This window comes from Neodiprion pinetum, chromosome 6 (assembly GCF_021155775.2).
Source record: "Neodiprion pinetum isolate iyNeoPine1 chromosome 6, iyNeoPine1.2, whole genome shotgun sequence".
NCBI classification, from domain to species: domain Eukaryota; kingdom Metazoa; phylum Arthropoda; class Insecta; order Hymenoptera; family Diprionidae; genus Neodiprion; species Neodiprion pinetum.
The window spans coordinates 20,425,953-20,442,331 of NC_060237.1; the positions used below are offsets into that span (position 1 = coordinate 20,425,953).

A 16,379-nucleotide genomic window follows, 5' to 3' on the forward strand; every position below is an offset into this window, starting at 1 on the left:
AATGGCAGCCAAGACCCAACACACCAGAAGTTCACGCACACACATACACAACGCAACAATGGCGACTTGAAGTGCTGGCGTGCATTCTCACGAGAAACCTTTTCACTAAATACCGATTCCGTGTTGATTATCTCGATGAGACGAAGTGAACGTGGAGTATTTTATGGTTCGAACAAATATGTGATTGCATAAATGCCACATTGGACGGTGGTGTTTGAGTATATTTTATAAGGCTGGTGGGATAGCACGATACAATTCACTTTGTGGTTCCTTCCCCAAAAAATAGACAAATGATGTACACTGACGTTACATGCTGATTATAATGTTATAGTAAGTCGTATCACCGAGTTTTATTTTTTAATCCCATTTCATTATCGCCAAAATGAATCCAAATAATTGATAATTTATTCATCAGCGGTATAAAAATGTGTAGGTTAGGTTGGCTGCTCCCAGAGAATAACTCTGGTTGTTGGATCCTATTTCGTTACTTCGTTCACAACCCGACTCCATTTATTCGGAAAATCATTTTTAGAAACATGTTCTCCTTAAATTTCCACATTTTCCTTCACAGAATCAAATCTTTGGTATTGCAGATACGAGTTCAATAATATACTTATCTGTGGAACCCCGGTATCAAGATAATGCTAAATATTTTTGTTCATTTATATGTATATTTCCAAAAAACTCATATGGTGTAATTGTGTCGGTATATGTTCTCATCTTTCAACAATAATTTCTTCAATGTGATTTTCAACACTATATTTACACCTCCAAGCTAATAATAGAAAGCATTCTCAATATCGTAACTTTTTACCAGATCTTGCTGAGACATTTGACATACACGGGAGATTTAATGAAAATTTTATTTCTTTTTTTACATCAGTTATCCTAAGAATTGTATAAGTTACCATACTGCAGCATAACACTGTTGATGGTATGTTTACATTCTATAAAATTATTGATATTCAAGATAGCATCGCTCACTAACACAGAATATGTACCGTTAATTTAATTTAAGTTCATAATACAACTGAAACGCTAATGTAAATGATATGAAATGGTTGATTTATCCGTAAATTATATCCTCAAATACTTGGCAAAACATGCGGATGAGGACAAAATTTTTTTATTTTTACTGACAAGCTGATTTCATTAATCGCATTTTATTTTTAATTTTTTGTTTTGTAAACATTGATATATAAGTTTCTTATGCTTGGTGTAGCTCAAGAAGAGAAGGCCTTGTTAAGAACTTTCCACTAAAGTAAATATTACATTAGCATCGAGTTGTACAACTGACTACATGATTTTAAACCTAATGAATATAGTATTTTGTGATGTTTTTTTCTTCTTTTTTTTTATGCAAATATCAGTAAAGCCAGTGTGAACTGAGCAAAATAAAAGTAAAAAGTATATATTGGAATCCTCAAAGATGCTACATTTTAATAAAATTTAGAGCTATGTCAGTGGACTAAATGAATTTTCTAACATTAGCTACGAACGGTGAATACACATCATTTATTACGATGGCTCAAAGTTTTAATATCTGTATTTTTTCTCTTCTTAGCAAAACTGAAAGCACAGACCAATATAAAAAGGTATAGTGCATAGCATAAGGCATGGTAAAATAAGGGAAGCGAACGAAGGAGATGAGCCATAATATCACAGACATGCCACCCTACGCAAGGATGCCACTGGGGGGGATGGGAATGGGGGTTGGGCTCGGGAACAACGCCCCCCATCCTGAACCCCCTCCCCATCCCCATCCACCACCCCCTCCGCCGTCTGGAGGAAACCCCAAGAAGAAACGGCGGACCAATTCCAACGTTTCGCAACCTCCGCCACAGCCACCGCCCAGCGTACAGGTTCGTTGAAAAACATCTTTCAGTGCCTCTGCTACACTTAGTTTAAAACTGCACCTGAAACTACTCGTCTATGAAGTATTTATGAAAATAATAGATAAACAAGAAATAGGGAATGGTGAATTGAATGAATTCCGTTCAAACTATGCAGTGTCCCCAGACGTTCTGGTAATATTGTTGAATTATATTCATGTAATTCATGTAATTTTCACCATAGTTAGTCTCTGATTTTGTATTCCTACACATCAACATCTTTTTTTTTTTTATTACTGATAGCACGCGATGTTTATGAATTTGTATCACTTCACAATAAAACCTGAACAAGTATTTAAGAAATCAACGCAGAATACAGAGCAATATTCTATGTATTGATAACGCTGGTCTTAGTTAAAATACGTTTAATTCAAGACGAAGTATTATTATGAACCCATTAAAACTTATGTTGGAAGTTCTTTGCAATTTAAACTATTAAAAGTAAGTACTTTATGAAAAATCCCAGAAAATTTCCGAGGATCAAGTTCTGAATGTTAACGTAACAGAGCATTTTCAGCACGAATTACCATTATGCAATTATAAAATTGTTAAAAATGTACTAAACTTTAAACCACGCAAGTTGAGTAAAATATTTTTACAGGCTGCAAAAAAGTGGTTTCGATTTGTTGTTTTCTTACACTGACGTTATCAACCTTGTGAAAATCAAGTCTAGGTTTGAAAGTGAATATAGACAAATTGTGAAATCTTAAGGATAATGTTATACAACCTTATAGTTTGAAACGCTAATGCATTACTTTATTATGTGCTTATTACAGGATCTCTTACCACCACCTTTAACTGGATATGGTGATACAATAGTCGCAAGCAATCCATTTGACGATACACCACCACAGAGCACACCCAATGCAATGATGCATGGGGGTCCACCTCACATGCATCCTCATCATCCGCATCACATGGGTGGGCCACCGATGAGAGGGATGAGTCCTTTAGCTTCAATGGGTGGTATGAGCCCCATGATGCAACACAACATGGGCGGAATGAGCCCGATGGGCAATTCCCCGATGGGTAATCATATGAACCACATGGGTGGAATGTCGCCGATGAACCATGCTCCGATGGGGGGTATGAGTCCCATGAATAACATGGGACCAGGCCCAATGAACAGCATGAACAATCACATGAACATTGCTCACATGGGAAATTCCCAACTTAGCGGTCCGCCAATGGGGAGTCCTATGAACAGTATGAACAGCGGCCCGATGGGAAGTCCAATGAACAATATGGGGCACAGTATGGGTAGCCCTATGGGCGGCCCTCTTGGATCTCCAATGAACAACATGGGAGGGCCCAACCACATGTCAAACGGGCCGATGAATATGAATAATATGAACAGTCACTTGCCGCCTAATAGCCCGTTGAACAGACCTCCTATGAATAATGTTAACAGTCCCCTGGGACATAACGGACCTCAGTCACATCCACAGCACATGGGTGCAAATCCCAATAACTTGGGAAGGCCGATGAACGGACCCATCAATACAATGGGATCAATAGGCCCTAACAACATGAATATGGGTGGTCCTAATCAAATGAATAACATGAACATGGGAGCGCCGCAGATGAACAACATGTCCAATATGAATATGAGTCATCATAACCAAATGGGGCACATGGGTGGACCAATGGGACCTATGGGAGGAAATATGGGCGGTGGGCCACCCATGGGGCATCCCATGAGTATGGCGGGGCCTATGCCTCCTCATGGATTCCAAGGACCTCCAGGAATGGGCACAAAACCTATGCCTGTTTCTGCGGGAAAGGTAAATGTGGAAAAGTTCGTTGTGGAATTTGTTTTTAACAGTTATCTGGGTCTATTATTTAAACAGAGATAAACTGGTTCTTAGATGTTGGTACTTGCAATATCAGATTGTTAAATCACCTTTCTATTGTGCTGAAATAATAATCATCAGAATATTTAGTTATAATTGTTTCTAATAACATCTTTTTCTTGCAGATTTACCCAGCCGACCAACCAATGGTGTTCAATCCGCAAAATCCAAATGCACCTCCTATATACCCGTGCGGAGTTTGCCATAAAGAAGTACACGACAACGATCAAGCTATCCCTTGTGAATCTGGATGTAATTTCTGGTTCCATAGGTAAGTTTCGATGATTACCCTGCATGAAAAAATGTTTTACATTCCAGATGAGTTGTAAGCAGCAATCCTTTTTCTATACTTAAAACATTTGTATATGTTAATTGATAAATGTAGGTATAAAAGTAAGAGCAATAGGATGAATAAAACTTGACTACATGTGTTGTTTAAATTGGAAGTAACTGTCAGGATTTAATTAATGATTAGCAAATAAAAGTAAACTGTTTTAAAATATAACTTTTGACAAAAAAATATTGCAGAGGCTGCACGGGTCTCTCAGAAGCAGCATATCAGTTGCTAACAGCAGAAGTTTACGCAGAGTGGGTTTGCGACAAGTGCTTACACACGAAAAATATACCTCTCGTCAAAATCAAGCCATAACACCTCCTCCCCAATTACATACAGAACACTTTGTTAATGTTTACACCCTGCCACCCTGTTTGTTAATAACTTTCTAGTTTTAACTTGTTGAGAAATTAGATTATCATTGTGAATCGAGTTCGTGATATACATGAAATAGTGGCGTTTAAAAGTTTCGATACCACTGAGTATTGAATCGGCCGAAAAGTGAAAGATAACTTGTTCAGAAATTAGCTAATTAAAATATAAAGATATAATGTATGTCGTCAGTGAACGAGTCTACATTCGACTGCATAAAAACTACCCCCGAAGAGTCAGTTTATCTTTGAAAGTTTAATCAGTGGAAAGTGAAAAGAAGTGTTAAAAATGGAAATAAAAATGAAAAATATAAAAAGTAGTCTATAATTTGTGAAAAGTGAACAATAGCGCGCGTGACACGTGATATTTTTTATTTTACCTTTTTTTCTGCCAGCCTTTACTCCAAAAAGGCGAAGGAAAAAAAAATGTTTTTGTTTTAATACGGCAGATGTACACTAATTTGGGGACGAAATCTTTGACCCTCTAGAAACCCGATGGAACTTATTGCTAGATGCGTAAAAAAAAAAATTAGAGAATAAGAGAATAAAATTAAAAAAAAAAGAAACAAAAGGAAAAAAAATGGATTAATAAAATGGTAAATGTATGAAAATGTGTGAATGGTTGTTTGGAATGTATGTCTGTGAAGCGTGATCTTTGCTTCCTACTTTATTGGATGTGCTATAGACAAATTATTGCCTAAAATCATCATATTAATCACTGAGACTCGCATGAGATATCGTTGGCTTTGCTCGTCAAATTTTGTTGTTGTATACTCTAACTTTGTAAAAAAAAAATTTGCACATACAACAACCATCCGTATATAAATTCAGTCAAAATTGGAATATATCAAATGTACAGCGATTTCTATTTTTTGGTTCGATTGTTTTTCTTTTCTTTTTATTTCTGTAATGAAGCTACTGAAAAGTGAAAATATTGGGCAAATAAATTAAAAAAAGATCTAGTAACTAAAAATATTTGATCATGAAGTTCTTGCCACACGACAAAAATGATTTTATTGAGTCATAACTTTAAACATACATAGGTATATTTATTTTATATCTAAAACGCAATCTAAATAATATTGGTAGATTTATGTCTTTTATGCTAAACTGACTAACGATAAAAACCTGAATTTTAGTTCTTCATAAGAATTGGCAAAAATATGAGTCAAGAAGTTATGCATGGTTGTTGTGTTTGCTCAGTATTTAGGGCTCTTTCATACTGGTGTAATAAATAAATACAAATGACGACTGAGTATTACTTGATTTGCTTAAGAAGAAAATTAATATTCCGTCGGCAGCTAATATGAAATTAATTTGTCCACAGATTGTATAAATTTGTATTATGTGTGTGTGTATATATATATATACATCTATATATATATATATATATATATATATATATATATATATATATATATATATATATATATATATATATATATATATATATGTATATATATATATAAAACATAGCCATTTATCGTTTTAACATTAAGGACCTATTTTACATGCATATTTCAATTAATCTTAATTGCGTACCACAGAATCCTATTTTGCATAATGCTCATACTAGTTTTACAACGAATAGAATATTGTTGCTAAACACACTTTTGTCTGGTGGTTTATTCTCAATTTATCCAACGGAAAATTTAATCCATTTCAATATAATTCTCACGTTAGTCCTTTCAGGCAATATACTTGTATCAACTAAACTATTGAATTTTTTCTATTCGAATGCCATTAGACGGCGCATTCAAATGTCGACGTAACTCGTTTCTAATTCAATTCGTCTTCAATGATTTTCACTACGAGTTGTTATTTGTTCTAGAATACTGACTTGTCATTAACAGAATCAATTTGACAAATTCAAAATTACGAAAGATCGCCAAGTACTTTATTGACAATTACGTTTTTATTGCATAGAATCCGAAGACTCAGTCCTTGTTATAAACTTGTTTGTATATGAATTATATGCGTTAACTTATCACCGATAGACATGTTTCAAGTATTGATTGGAAAGAAATTAGTCATACAGATACTGTCAACTTTTGTATCTCATTTGCTAATTTGATAGGTAATTTCTTCAGGAAGTATACAATCAATTCAGGAATTGAGAAAAAATGTCATTGTGAAATGATAATTGGTTATCTTATTAGGTTCCAATATTTTTACACTCCATGACTTGTCAAATTATAATTTAATTAGAAGACGACGGATATTACTTAGATGGTAAATTTATACTATTGCAAGGTTTTCAAGTTTGACCTACTTTGAATCGAAGTGATAACCAAATCATTGTTTGAGAAGATATAGTTGATTGAAAAAAAAAAAAAAACATTTATATTTATTTTCATCGCAACATTTTGTAATTGCTAAATTTGATCGTGTGACTTTGAATGTCGTCAGCGTGCCATGCACACCTTCCGTACCATGCGGTCATTTCATCTTGTACAGATAAAAACCAAAGCAGCAGTCTAGTGTTTGGATGCTAATACATTTTGAAAGGGCATTCTATCGTTTTTAAGTTTCACATAATGCATACAATTTACGAAAGCTTGAAGATTATCATTCACTACGTATTGTAAATAATCTTACGATTTTGCTATTGAACTTGACAGGATTGGAGTCAGGCAATCCATGGATGACAAAGCAGTATATTAAATACCAGTGCAACAGTTGTGTTTGTATGAGATATGTACATAGATTAATTCAATTTTCGAAATAGCGTGAATGATCAGGTGTATTGTTGAGTAAGTTTTAAACATTGTAAAGCATTATATAATCTTTGAATATTCATTTATGCTCTAAATAAGAATAGCTTCTTTTTTTTTTTTTTATCGAACTGAACATTAAAACTACATGTACGTATTTTTTATGCCACATGTTTCTACACCGATCTAAGATAATATATCTGTTTGCGAGAGACTGAAATATATTATAATCGTCGAATCAAATTTATACGGCTTCAGGATTTTGAAATTCATCTTACATTAGTCTTAATTAGAAGAGAGAAGATCTGATGGTGCGTGTTAAAATAGTTTGGCGATAGGAATTGCGGTGTATGTGAAATGTGAGATGGTGTATGCTTTTTAAACGACTTCTGTTTACCCACAGATTTACTTAATTTATTGTCTCTACTTTAGTTTATCTGATGTTGCTCAAAATCAATAGTTTCCTTCCTACGTATAACGAAAATCACGTTTCACTCCTTTTTAATTGGGAAAATCAATGTGCTCAACGACATTAAGATTTCAGTGTATTGAAAACATCTTACTTACATGGAAGCAGATAAGACTATTTGGTGAAAAAATTTTAATCATGAAACACCATTCTTAATTGGAGCATAAATATATAATAGACACCATCATGGCCAAATACTGAACCGCAATGGAAATTTACAATGGAAATTTTATACCTCAATATTTTTACCAAATAATAGTATAATCGAATATCTTAACTATTAAGAAGATGTCTTTAATAATTGTTGTCTAAACTTAATCATCAATAGGACATAACGCATTTGCAAATCTTGAATTGACGCTGTAAATTCTAATGTTTTGTTTGCCAAAAAGTGCACGACTTCTCAACATTTAGACACTGTACTAAAATTTTTGGAGTGATGAGTTTCTTTCGTTAAATGTGCGAATAGGCATAATTTGTGATTCACTGAGATTCGGTTCAACGAATCGATCACTCATTACTAGGTGAAAATATGGCTGAGTTTCAAGATTGTCAAGTGACTTGTGTATCTATTTTAAAAATTGCCGAACATGAATATGGTAAATCAGTTAATTTCCAAGCCTCAGCTTTCATTTTCAATAACTGTTATTTCTGTGAAAAAGAATATTCTAAGTTGTAAATTTGTCATAGCGTTTCACATTTGGTTGTTTTATAATAGATCCTTAAAAAGAAAAAAGCGATGAAAACAAACAAATTAAAGAAAGGAACGAACGGAATGTTTATACATACCTTGGATCGAACATTCAAACACCGACTATCCATTTTGAATAATGAAAATTCACCAAGTTAAGAAAACCTGATCATAATTCAACAAATTGTGGGATTCTTATCAGAGGACTACCCACCTCACCATCAGCTAAGCTCTATCTTTAATAATAATAATTAAAAAAGAAGAAAACGACAAAAAATTAAGCAAGGAAATAAAAAATAAAGTAAAAACCACCTCGACACGCAACAAATTGTTCATAGTTTATTTTTTATCATGTGAATAAAAATATATATATCAGCAATAAAAATTGTTATACATTATAGATCGCGTGTCTTTAATCAAAATATTTATAGAAGGTTTCCTAAATGCGATGTACTCTACCATATTACGTCCCAAATATTCAACATAGTATTAACAACTACAAATACCAGCATAATTCGATATTTCAGGTAAGGTAAAACGGTAAGATTTTCATCCTTGAAACAATAATTTAAAGAAGAACGGGTTCGTATTCTTACGTTTGAATGCCTGTGTATAATTTTTTATTAATAAGAGACGTTAGAATACATACTGCTGTAAAGCGGCAGGTCCGATACAATATATCACAACATCGCGTAGACATTCCATGTATTCTTCATTGATATATCCGGGAAAATAGTCGCCTCATCGTTTTGGCAAATCGGTTAAAATTATTCTACCCTCTTACGGCAATAATATGCATATAATAAATGTCCGTTTGTAAGTTGGCCAAATCTCGGGCATCTGTCTGTTGGTTCTTGTAAAACAACTAGTTATTATTTACCTGTTTGCCCGGATATTTTCTACATTCATTCACTCAACGAAGCTCTATACTTGTACGTTCGAAGGATTTGATGTCTCTCTTTTCTCCAAAGCATGGAGCCGCACGGCGTTTGACAATGTTCTAGCCATATGAGTTTTTGTGATTCTCGCGTCTCGTTCGTTCGCATTCAACTCTTCGATCCAAAATTTTTCCGGGATATCCGGTCTCACGTAAACCGGTGCCTCGTTGCACATTATTTTTAAACCTGTGCATACAGGGCGGATTATATCTACCGTCAATTTTCCATTCCTAATCATTATGATTATTGGCATTGTTTTATCATATATTTCTGTTAAGTATGGACGCGAAAAATACTCGAGTACGTGTGAACTTGTCGTTTGTAATTACAAAAATTAATTCTAACTCACATTTATCCCCATTTTTGTATCCGTTTGCAGAGCCTGCTAATCGATACTAGATGAATAAATAAAACGACGTCCGGTTAATATTCCTTAAATTCGATGTACGTACCAAGTTTTTGAGTGAGAATCAAGCGAATTGTATTTTTACTGAGATTATAATTATAACGCATGAAACATAGCGAAAATTTTACTTGCAATTTGACTACCCATTATACATGCGTTCAGGCAATGACGTTGAATATTTAAAATAAAAACTATCGAGTAAACTTTGACTATTCCAAACTCGGCACGACTGTGGCTGGTTTAAATAAATATCAACTTCACCTTTACAATTATCCGAGATATTTCCAAGATGTGTATACGGTGTATTTGTAATCCAAGATACACCTTACTGTTTTACACATACATATGTATATAATATCTTCTCTCTCGTACCATTTGAAAATTTTGTCTTATTCACGAACACGGGTATTGTAGTAATAATAAACAATCTTGCCATTTACGTCACTACAGACTTTTTCGAGCCCTTTACTACCTATTGCCAATATACACAATACAGGAATTTGAGTATTAATCGTGGATAATATGTCATACGGTGTAATGCGTGCCAGATTGCAAGCAGAGGTGAAATAATTATAAAACTTATAATTTATAGCCAGGAATAATTCTACTGAATAGAAAATTAACGATACCGTATCTAGTCTTTCGGGCAAACTGTAAATTACGGCACTATCGCGTAAATCTTAACTCACTTTTAACATGTATTCGGCACTTTGGTTTGCCATCGGTTGAAACCTTGCAGGTTTTTTCACCGATATATTCTGGTAAGAATAGTATGATTTTTGACCAAGAGCAGACCCATTCAACGAGATATCATTCATGTATCCAAGTTTTCCGTAGAGTCCGTATTTTTTTTCATCCTCCGGTCGCAAGGTGCCGTTCTTTTTCATAGCCAAATATATTTGCTCTAACATGCCGTAGCTTTTTATCAAAAAATCACGCTGCGCCAAAGCGGTTATACGATCCCTTTCCTCGGACTCGCAAATTATCTCAGGTTCAAAAGAGTACAGATTATTCTCAGTAAATTGAATCGTAGCTGGTTTTTTCATCTGAAATATTATCCTCTATATAAAATGAAATACCCATCAAAAAAAAAAAAAAAAAAATTCCAAGCCTGTATTTTCGATTTCAAAACGACCTTGCGAATGGGTTTTTTTAATAATAATAATAATAATAATAACAATAATAATGATTGTTGGTGACACCTTTTTCGCCAAAACTTTTGGCTTGCTCTTGTCTTGGCCGATTATAACAGCTGCTGATTTTTTATTGCTCACAGGACTTTCGGGCCGCAGTCTGCGATCGCTCCATTTGCCAAGCATCCTTTTACCCTCCTGCTCCTTAATCCGTAACTTTAAAGACGTAAAAATTTTACTTGTAAATTTGATAGAGAGAAAACAAAAAACTTGTTACAAAATTTACAATAACGGATTTAAAAGTTTATCCGTATTTCCGTTCGCCTCTAATTTATAGTAAGTGTAAAAATATCGCGAGACTTTCTTCACCTCTGCTTCTTCTCTGTGCACCTTGGCAGCCTCTTCGCGAGCCCTGGACGCAGCTGTGTCCTGAAACATTGAGCTTCCACCCTGCTTGAAGAAGGGATCATATTTCTCAGTGCCTGGGCCTGGATAGACTCTTCTGAAATTTCCCAAATGCTCGTCCTCCCATTTGTACTGTTTCTCAACTGCGCTTTCCTCTGGTTTCTCACATTTTCCTACACCTGACGATACCGCGTCGTTTAGGCTGCAAGCGATTAGAATTCGTAAGAAGGTCGAGCACTTTTCACGCAAAATTAATTCTATCCAATTTGACAAATACGGCGGAAAAACTCTTTCGTTTATATTGAAACGAACATCCTTTCACCGAGTGGCCAAAAACTTTTCCGTTCAATCCAAAAAACACGCCTTCCGCCACATTTCATTCCCATCTGTTCGATAAAGTTACAAACAAATCGTTTCACCGCAGTGTTCCGTCAGGTCAGGTTTACCTAGAGTCTCTGGAATTTATTCCCTGAAGCAGTCTTTCCCTGACCCTCTTTCTATCCTCTTCGATGATTTTCTTTTTATCACATTGTTGAAAATTCAGTATGTCAAACGTGTCGATCAGCAGAGATTCTTTGATATCTTTATCAATTTGGGCGTCGGTATGAAAGCTCGGTGAATGGTTTACCTGAAATATAATCACATATAATGACAAATCGTGGAGTCGCGTCGTATTATTTTTTTACGTACCTCTAACAGATACGGCTTCAATTTCCAGTCGAGAAGAACGTCGAAGCCGAGAAGTTCGAAACATGCGTAAGTCGTGTCGTGGGTTGGAAAACAAGTGTGATAGCTGTGCTTGAGAACCGGATACGCAGCCAGTACCGTTTTTATAATCACCTCGTCGATTCTCGACCACAACTCGTCGACGTCTACCTCTTTCATTTTCAGCCATTTGTTGAGGGTTGAAATTTTTCTGCACATTCGATCGAAATTATTATCGAAACATTGTCGTGGTCTTCTCTAAAATAGTTATATAGTTCAATTTTGAGAAATATATGTCGCTAATGCGAACCTCTTGCTTCCAGCTTCATCGTCAACGATGTACATACGGCTGTGTTTGTTCACCGCGTAGTTGGTTAGATGCATAAAAACGTTCGAGGTATTGTGACCAGTTGGTTCCTTGTAACGACTCGTAGCAAACCTAAGTAATATCTACGATTGAATAAAGCCGTAAAAAATTATCGAGTCAAGTTAAAATCACTCGTAAATTCACCTTGCGAGACCGTCATTGTAAATATAAATTCTCAGGGGGTCGCACGAAGTTATTAAGGTATAAACGCGCAGATCGAACTTGAATCCATCGACGAGAAATGGCTGTAAAATATAAACTAGATTGAAAATTCAAAATTCTAAACAAAATCATTAAATTCTGATTCTTGTTACCCTCAGAATTCAACTGTACAACTTTCCGCCTGACTCACTCTCGATATGTAAACCTGACAAATCATCCTGTCGTACGGTTTAACGTCCTTCAAATTTTTGGTCAAGTATATACCGCGTCCTTGACATCCAGTATCCGGTTTCACAATGAAGGTTTTGGTTCTTCGCACTTTGGCGTACGAAATCGCTTCTCCGTGACTGTAATAGAAACAGAAAGGTTAGATCGGTTCTTCGTTCGTTATTTTTCACGTCAAGGAATGCGGTAATATTGAAAAATAATATTTCTAACTCGGCAGGAAGACACCACGTTTTCGGAAAGAAGTTGTAATCTTTCGGAAAAAGTCTGAGCATCCGATTAAGGTTTCTGGCGAGTAAATCTTTCCGGCATATCTCCGTCATCCCGGGGAAATGATTAACTTTTTGAAACCGCTTCATGTCTTTGGCTCGTTCTATGCTGACACTCAGATCCGTCCAATACAAATTCCAGCTGCTGTCCTCCGTCACTTCTTTCATTCCAAATCGCGCCGCGACTCTTCTCACAACTTCGTACTTACAGTTGCTCGTACAAATCGTCAGAAATCTATCCAGAAAGAATTTTCCGTCAATGAGCGAAGCTTTTTCCTTCTTCGTTTTTTTTTTTTTTGATTCTGTTTTCCTCTCTCGGGATACGATACCTTCGTTTCTTTTTTTTTGCCATCTTTGGAGGTTTCTCATCCTCCCCTTTTTTCGAATCCACGTCGTCGGTCTCTGCGTGGGGAATATCCGAGTGAAATAAGACAACTGTATTGTTTGAAAAAAATAAAAAAAATAAAAAAATTGCCGTGACGCAGGCTTTGAAATAAATAACCCGAAAAATTAAATCCTTGGCCAAATAATTCGTGAATAATTGATTCCGCAAGATTTTTATTCCCATGTTGCGGATTATTGCCTTAATATTTTTCCATTCAAAATCACAGAATGACAGATTTTTAATTCATTGTATTTACCTGCAATAGCGATTAATATTTACCTTTCGCATCTTCTTTCATCATTTCTCGGGCTGGATGATCGTTCTTGCAAGGGTTGAAAAATGGGTTTGAATCTTTTCCCATACCGGGCCGATTACTCTCAGCCAATTTGTCGGCAGACTTTGACGAATCAGATGAGATGAGCACTCTTTTGTGACGATTATCGAAGGTTGTTTCGTGCGACTGGACCTCAGTGCAATCACCAGAAATGCAACCGTCACCGCAGTCGTCCAGGCGATTTTCTCTCGTCTCCCCATTTTCTCTCACCTCTCGTAAAACTACCAGAGGTCGTTTACTACCTCCATTCACGTTCATGACAGATACTTGGCATTATTTTTCAATCTAACAGGCTTCATCGATCGGTCGAGAAATCAGAAGCCTGTCATTCGTTGGAGAGATAGACGTCACCGAGTCATTCGCACCACGCCGGCAGCTATTATTTTACTCATCTACATACGTATGTGTATAAACGTACCCGCGTCAACATCGCGTATACAACAAGCGGAGAGACGATGCGTATTTTGCGGAAATTAAATAAACGAGACAGTCTTCTATCATTGATAAAATTTAACACTATTACTTTTCCGAAATTTACACCGTATAAAAGACTTTCTTATTTCCTTCGGCCCCGTCAAACAGTAGATGTAATTTTTTAGAAATTTTTTTTTTTTTTTTTTTATCACGGCGCGCCCTTCTTCATCTGTCCGATCACTATTGGCGACCGACAAAAAAGGAGAGAAAAAAAAAGAGAAAATTGCTCGGGTCTCTGTGATTCGAGGTAGGTATCTGCGACTTGCTTCAGAACACGATTATTTTTTAAGTCAGACGATTGGATCTCGATTGCACGACAGAAAACCGTTGAAATTTACGTTTTTTCACTTACTGTTGTTATCAGTATTATTGTAATTATTATTATTATTATTATTATTATTATTATTATTATTATTATTATTATTATTATTATTATTATTATTATTATTATTGTTATTATTATTATTATTATTGCCGTGTACCGATTGCTTAGAATTATTCTAGTTTAGTATGTAGATCAGAATTTTAAGGGAAAAATGATTCAGCCCGAAAAATCGAGGTCATCGGTTACAGAAGATGTTACGGAAAAATCACCTATCCTTGGGCACTAAAAATAGCGAGGGCGTAACGAAGAATGAAAAAATGTATGACATAGTCGAACTTGGGGATAAATTATTTTTTGTACTTCCGAGTGAAATTTATATCGTACGGAACACAGAATTTTCTTTCTATCGATGATTGAAAGGTTGTGACCGAAGAATCGACTTTACCCGTCCTTCGTGTACAATAACGATAAGTTGCCGAAAGCGAATGATTTTGGCAACTAAACGAGGATCGTGGGGAAGATAGCTGACAACGAGAGAGTTGCTGTTATAATACTGAACGAAAAGCATGAGCCGAGGATCGGAAATGCGAGAGGTCTTAAGTAAGTATAATTTTGTATCGACCATGGAAACATGGTAAACACTTGGAACGGCAATGCGAAACGCTGCGGCATCGCCTCTGACTTCTATAATACACCTGCTTTATACCTATACACAGCTGAGTTTAAGGGATGGCTGCACCTCGCCGGATCGCGACACCCTCACCTTCTGCTGCTGCAGGTGAGTGACGATTGTAAAACCCTGTGCCTAGCACAACGCGACACACACCCCACCACCCCTAAGAACCATTCCTCCTCTGCGTGCGTATATTTAGACGTACACCACGTGGATCGTTGGAAATAAATTCCGACGCTTATAACACTCGTTGTCAGCTAAGAAGCCGTATTGTACCTACTCGACCGGTCGCTTACACTTTAAAATGAAAATATTTAATCGACGCGCTGTTATTCGAGTAGAGAAACACAATTTTGACGGTTTTCGGATGTTCCGGACATGTTTGAGAAATTGATTTTTTTTTTTTTTTTTGCTTCAAAATTTGCGGTTTTTCCGCAATGTGAGAATTGTTTTAATTAAAATGAAACATTGACTCCTGTTTCGTACGCTTGATGATTATTTAATACGCGGTATATATTGAGAAAATCGTAAAAAACGAAAATTAAGATTGTACGCTGTTGTATGGAAAAGAGCGAATGGGATAATGCCTGTAAACTCATAGTCCGATCGGAACGTGTGTACGTTTGAAATTGCAATTTTTCCATATCGCCATATTCTTTTTCTAATCCTTTTCTAAATCCAGAATTTCAACCAGATTCTGGTGTAGCTTCCTACGCCATCTTGAATTTATAGAATAATCAGTTTTTGTCAAATTATTCGCTCATTTCCGACTTTTGACTAAAACTGGTCCGAACTACACTTGTAGGAAATTTAATTCTTTACAACTTTGGTCGTAAAATGTGTTTATCTACGATCGATATTTTCCGATCTAAGTCATAAATCTAAGATGGCGGCTGAAGATGCTGCAGAATCTGGTAGAATTTTTGATTTTTACTACCAATGACCGTCCCTTCCAATGATAACAAAAAAAAAAATAGCAGCATCGAGGATTGCAACTTCAGGTGTTTTATTTTTTTGGTTCACAGCGAAACATATTCAATGTTGCAGTGGCCAGACAATTTATAGCATTGACAAGTATAGTCGCACTGATTGTCAATAGTTACTTGTGTCATATTCTCTTGTAATTTTAAGGTACAATATTTAAACCAGTGATTCGATTGTGTTTGTACTTCATAACCATTGTATGCGTGTTATAGGTATGATAATAGTTGTGGCGGGGATCGTGGCGGCAAAAACATTATACGGTAGACTCGA

General features: G+C 35.7%; 2 protein-coding genes across 7 annotated transcripts; one reads left to right on the forward strand and one right to left on the reverse strand.

The window, feature by feature from the left end:
* The first annotated feature begins 42 nt into the window (after positions 1–42).
* On the forward strand, positions 43–5,698 carry pygo (pygopus family PHD finger). The gene is made up of 5 exons (XM_046631802.2): positions 43–330; positions 1,565–1,862; positions 2,669–3,676; positions 3,871–4,016; positions 4,274–5,698. Exons 2-5 carry the CDS (start codon positions 1,647–1,649, stop codon positions 4,392–4,394), a joined length of 1,491 nt encoding a protein of 496 aa, XP_046487758.1. The 5' UTR covers positions 43–330; positions 1,565–1,646; the 3' UTR covers positions 4,395–5,698.
* A 2,962-nt stretch (positions 5,699–8,660) lies between these two features.
* LOC124221324 (tubulin polyglutamylase TTLL13-like) lies at positions 8,661–16,283 on the reverse strand. 6 transcript variants are annotated; one of them, XR_011177397.1, is made up of 13 exons: positions 13,599–16,283; positions 13,264–13,369; positions 12,879–13,169; positions 12,631–12,787; positions 12,423–12,523; positions 12,222–12,350; positions 11,897–12,122; positions 11,653–11,834; positions 11,171–11,408; positions 10,871–11,017; positions 9,930–10,714; positions 9,612–9,657; positions 8,661–9,448 (listed from the first exon to the last, which is right to left on the reverse strand). XR_011177397.1 is itself a non-coding variant. In XM_069137017.1 (12 exons), the coding sequence occupies exons 2-12, from the start codon at positions 13,678–13,680 to the stop codon at positions 10,349–10,351; spliced, it is 2,025 nt and encodes a 674-aa protein (XP_068993118.1). In that variant the 5' UTR covers positions 13,681–13,891; positions 15,159–15,202; the 3' UTR covers positions 8,661–10,348. The 6 variants fall into 6 exon arrangements, 3 of the variants coding, with proteins under 3 accessions (XP_068993118.1, XP_068993117.1, XP_068993116.1); XR_011177395.1 differs by having other exon boundaries at positions 8,661–9,657; XR_011177396.1 differs by having other exon boundaries at positions 9,612–10,714.
* Positions 16,284–16,379: the final 96 nt, after the last annotated feature.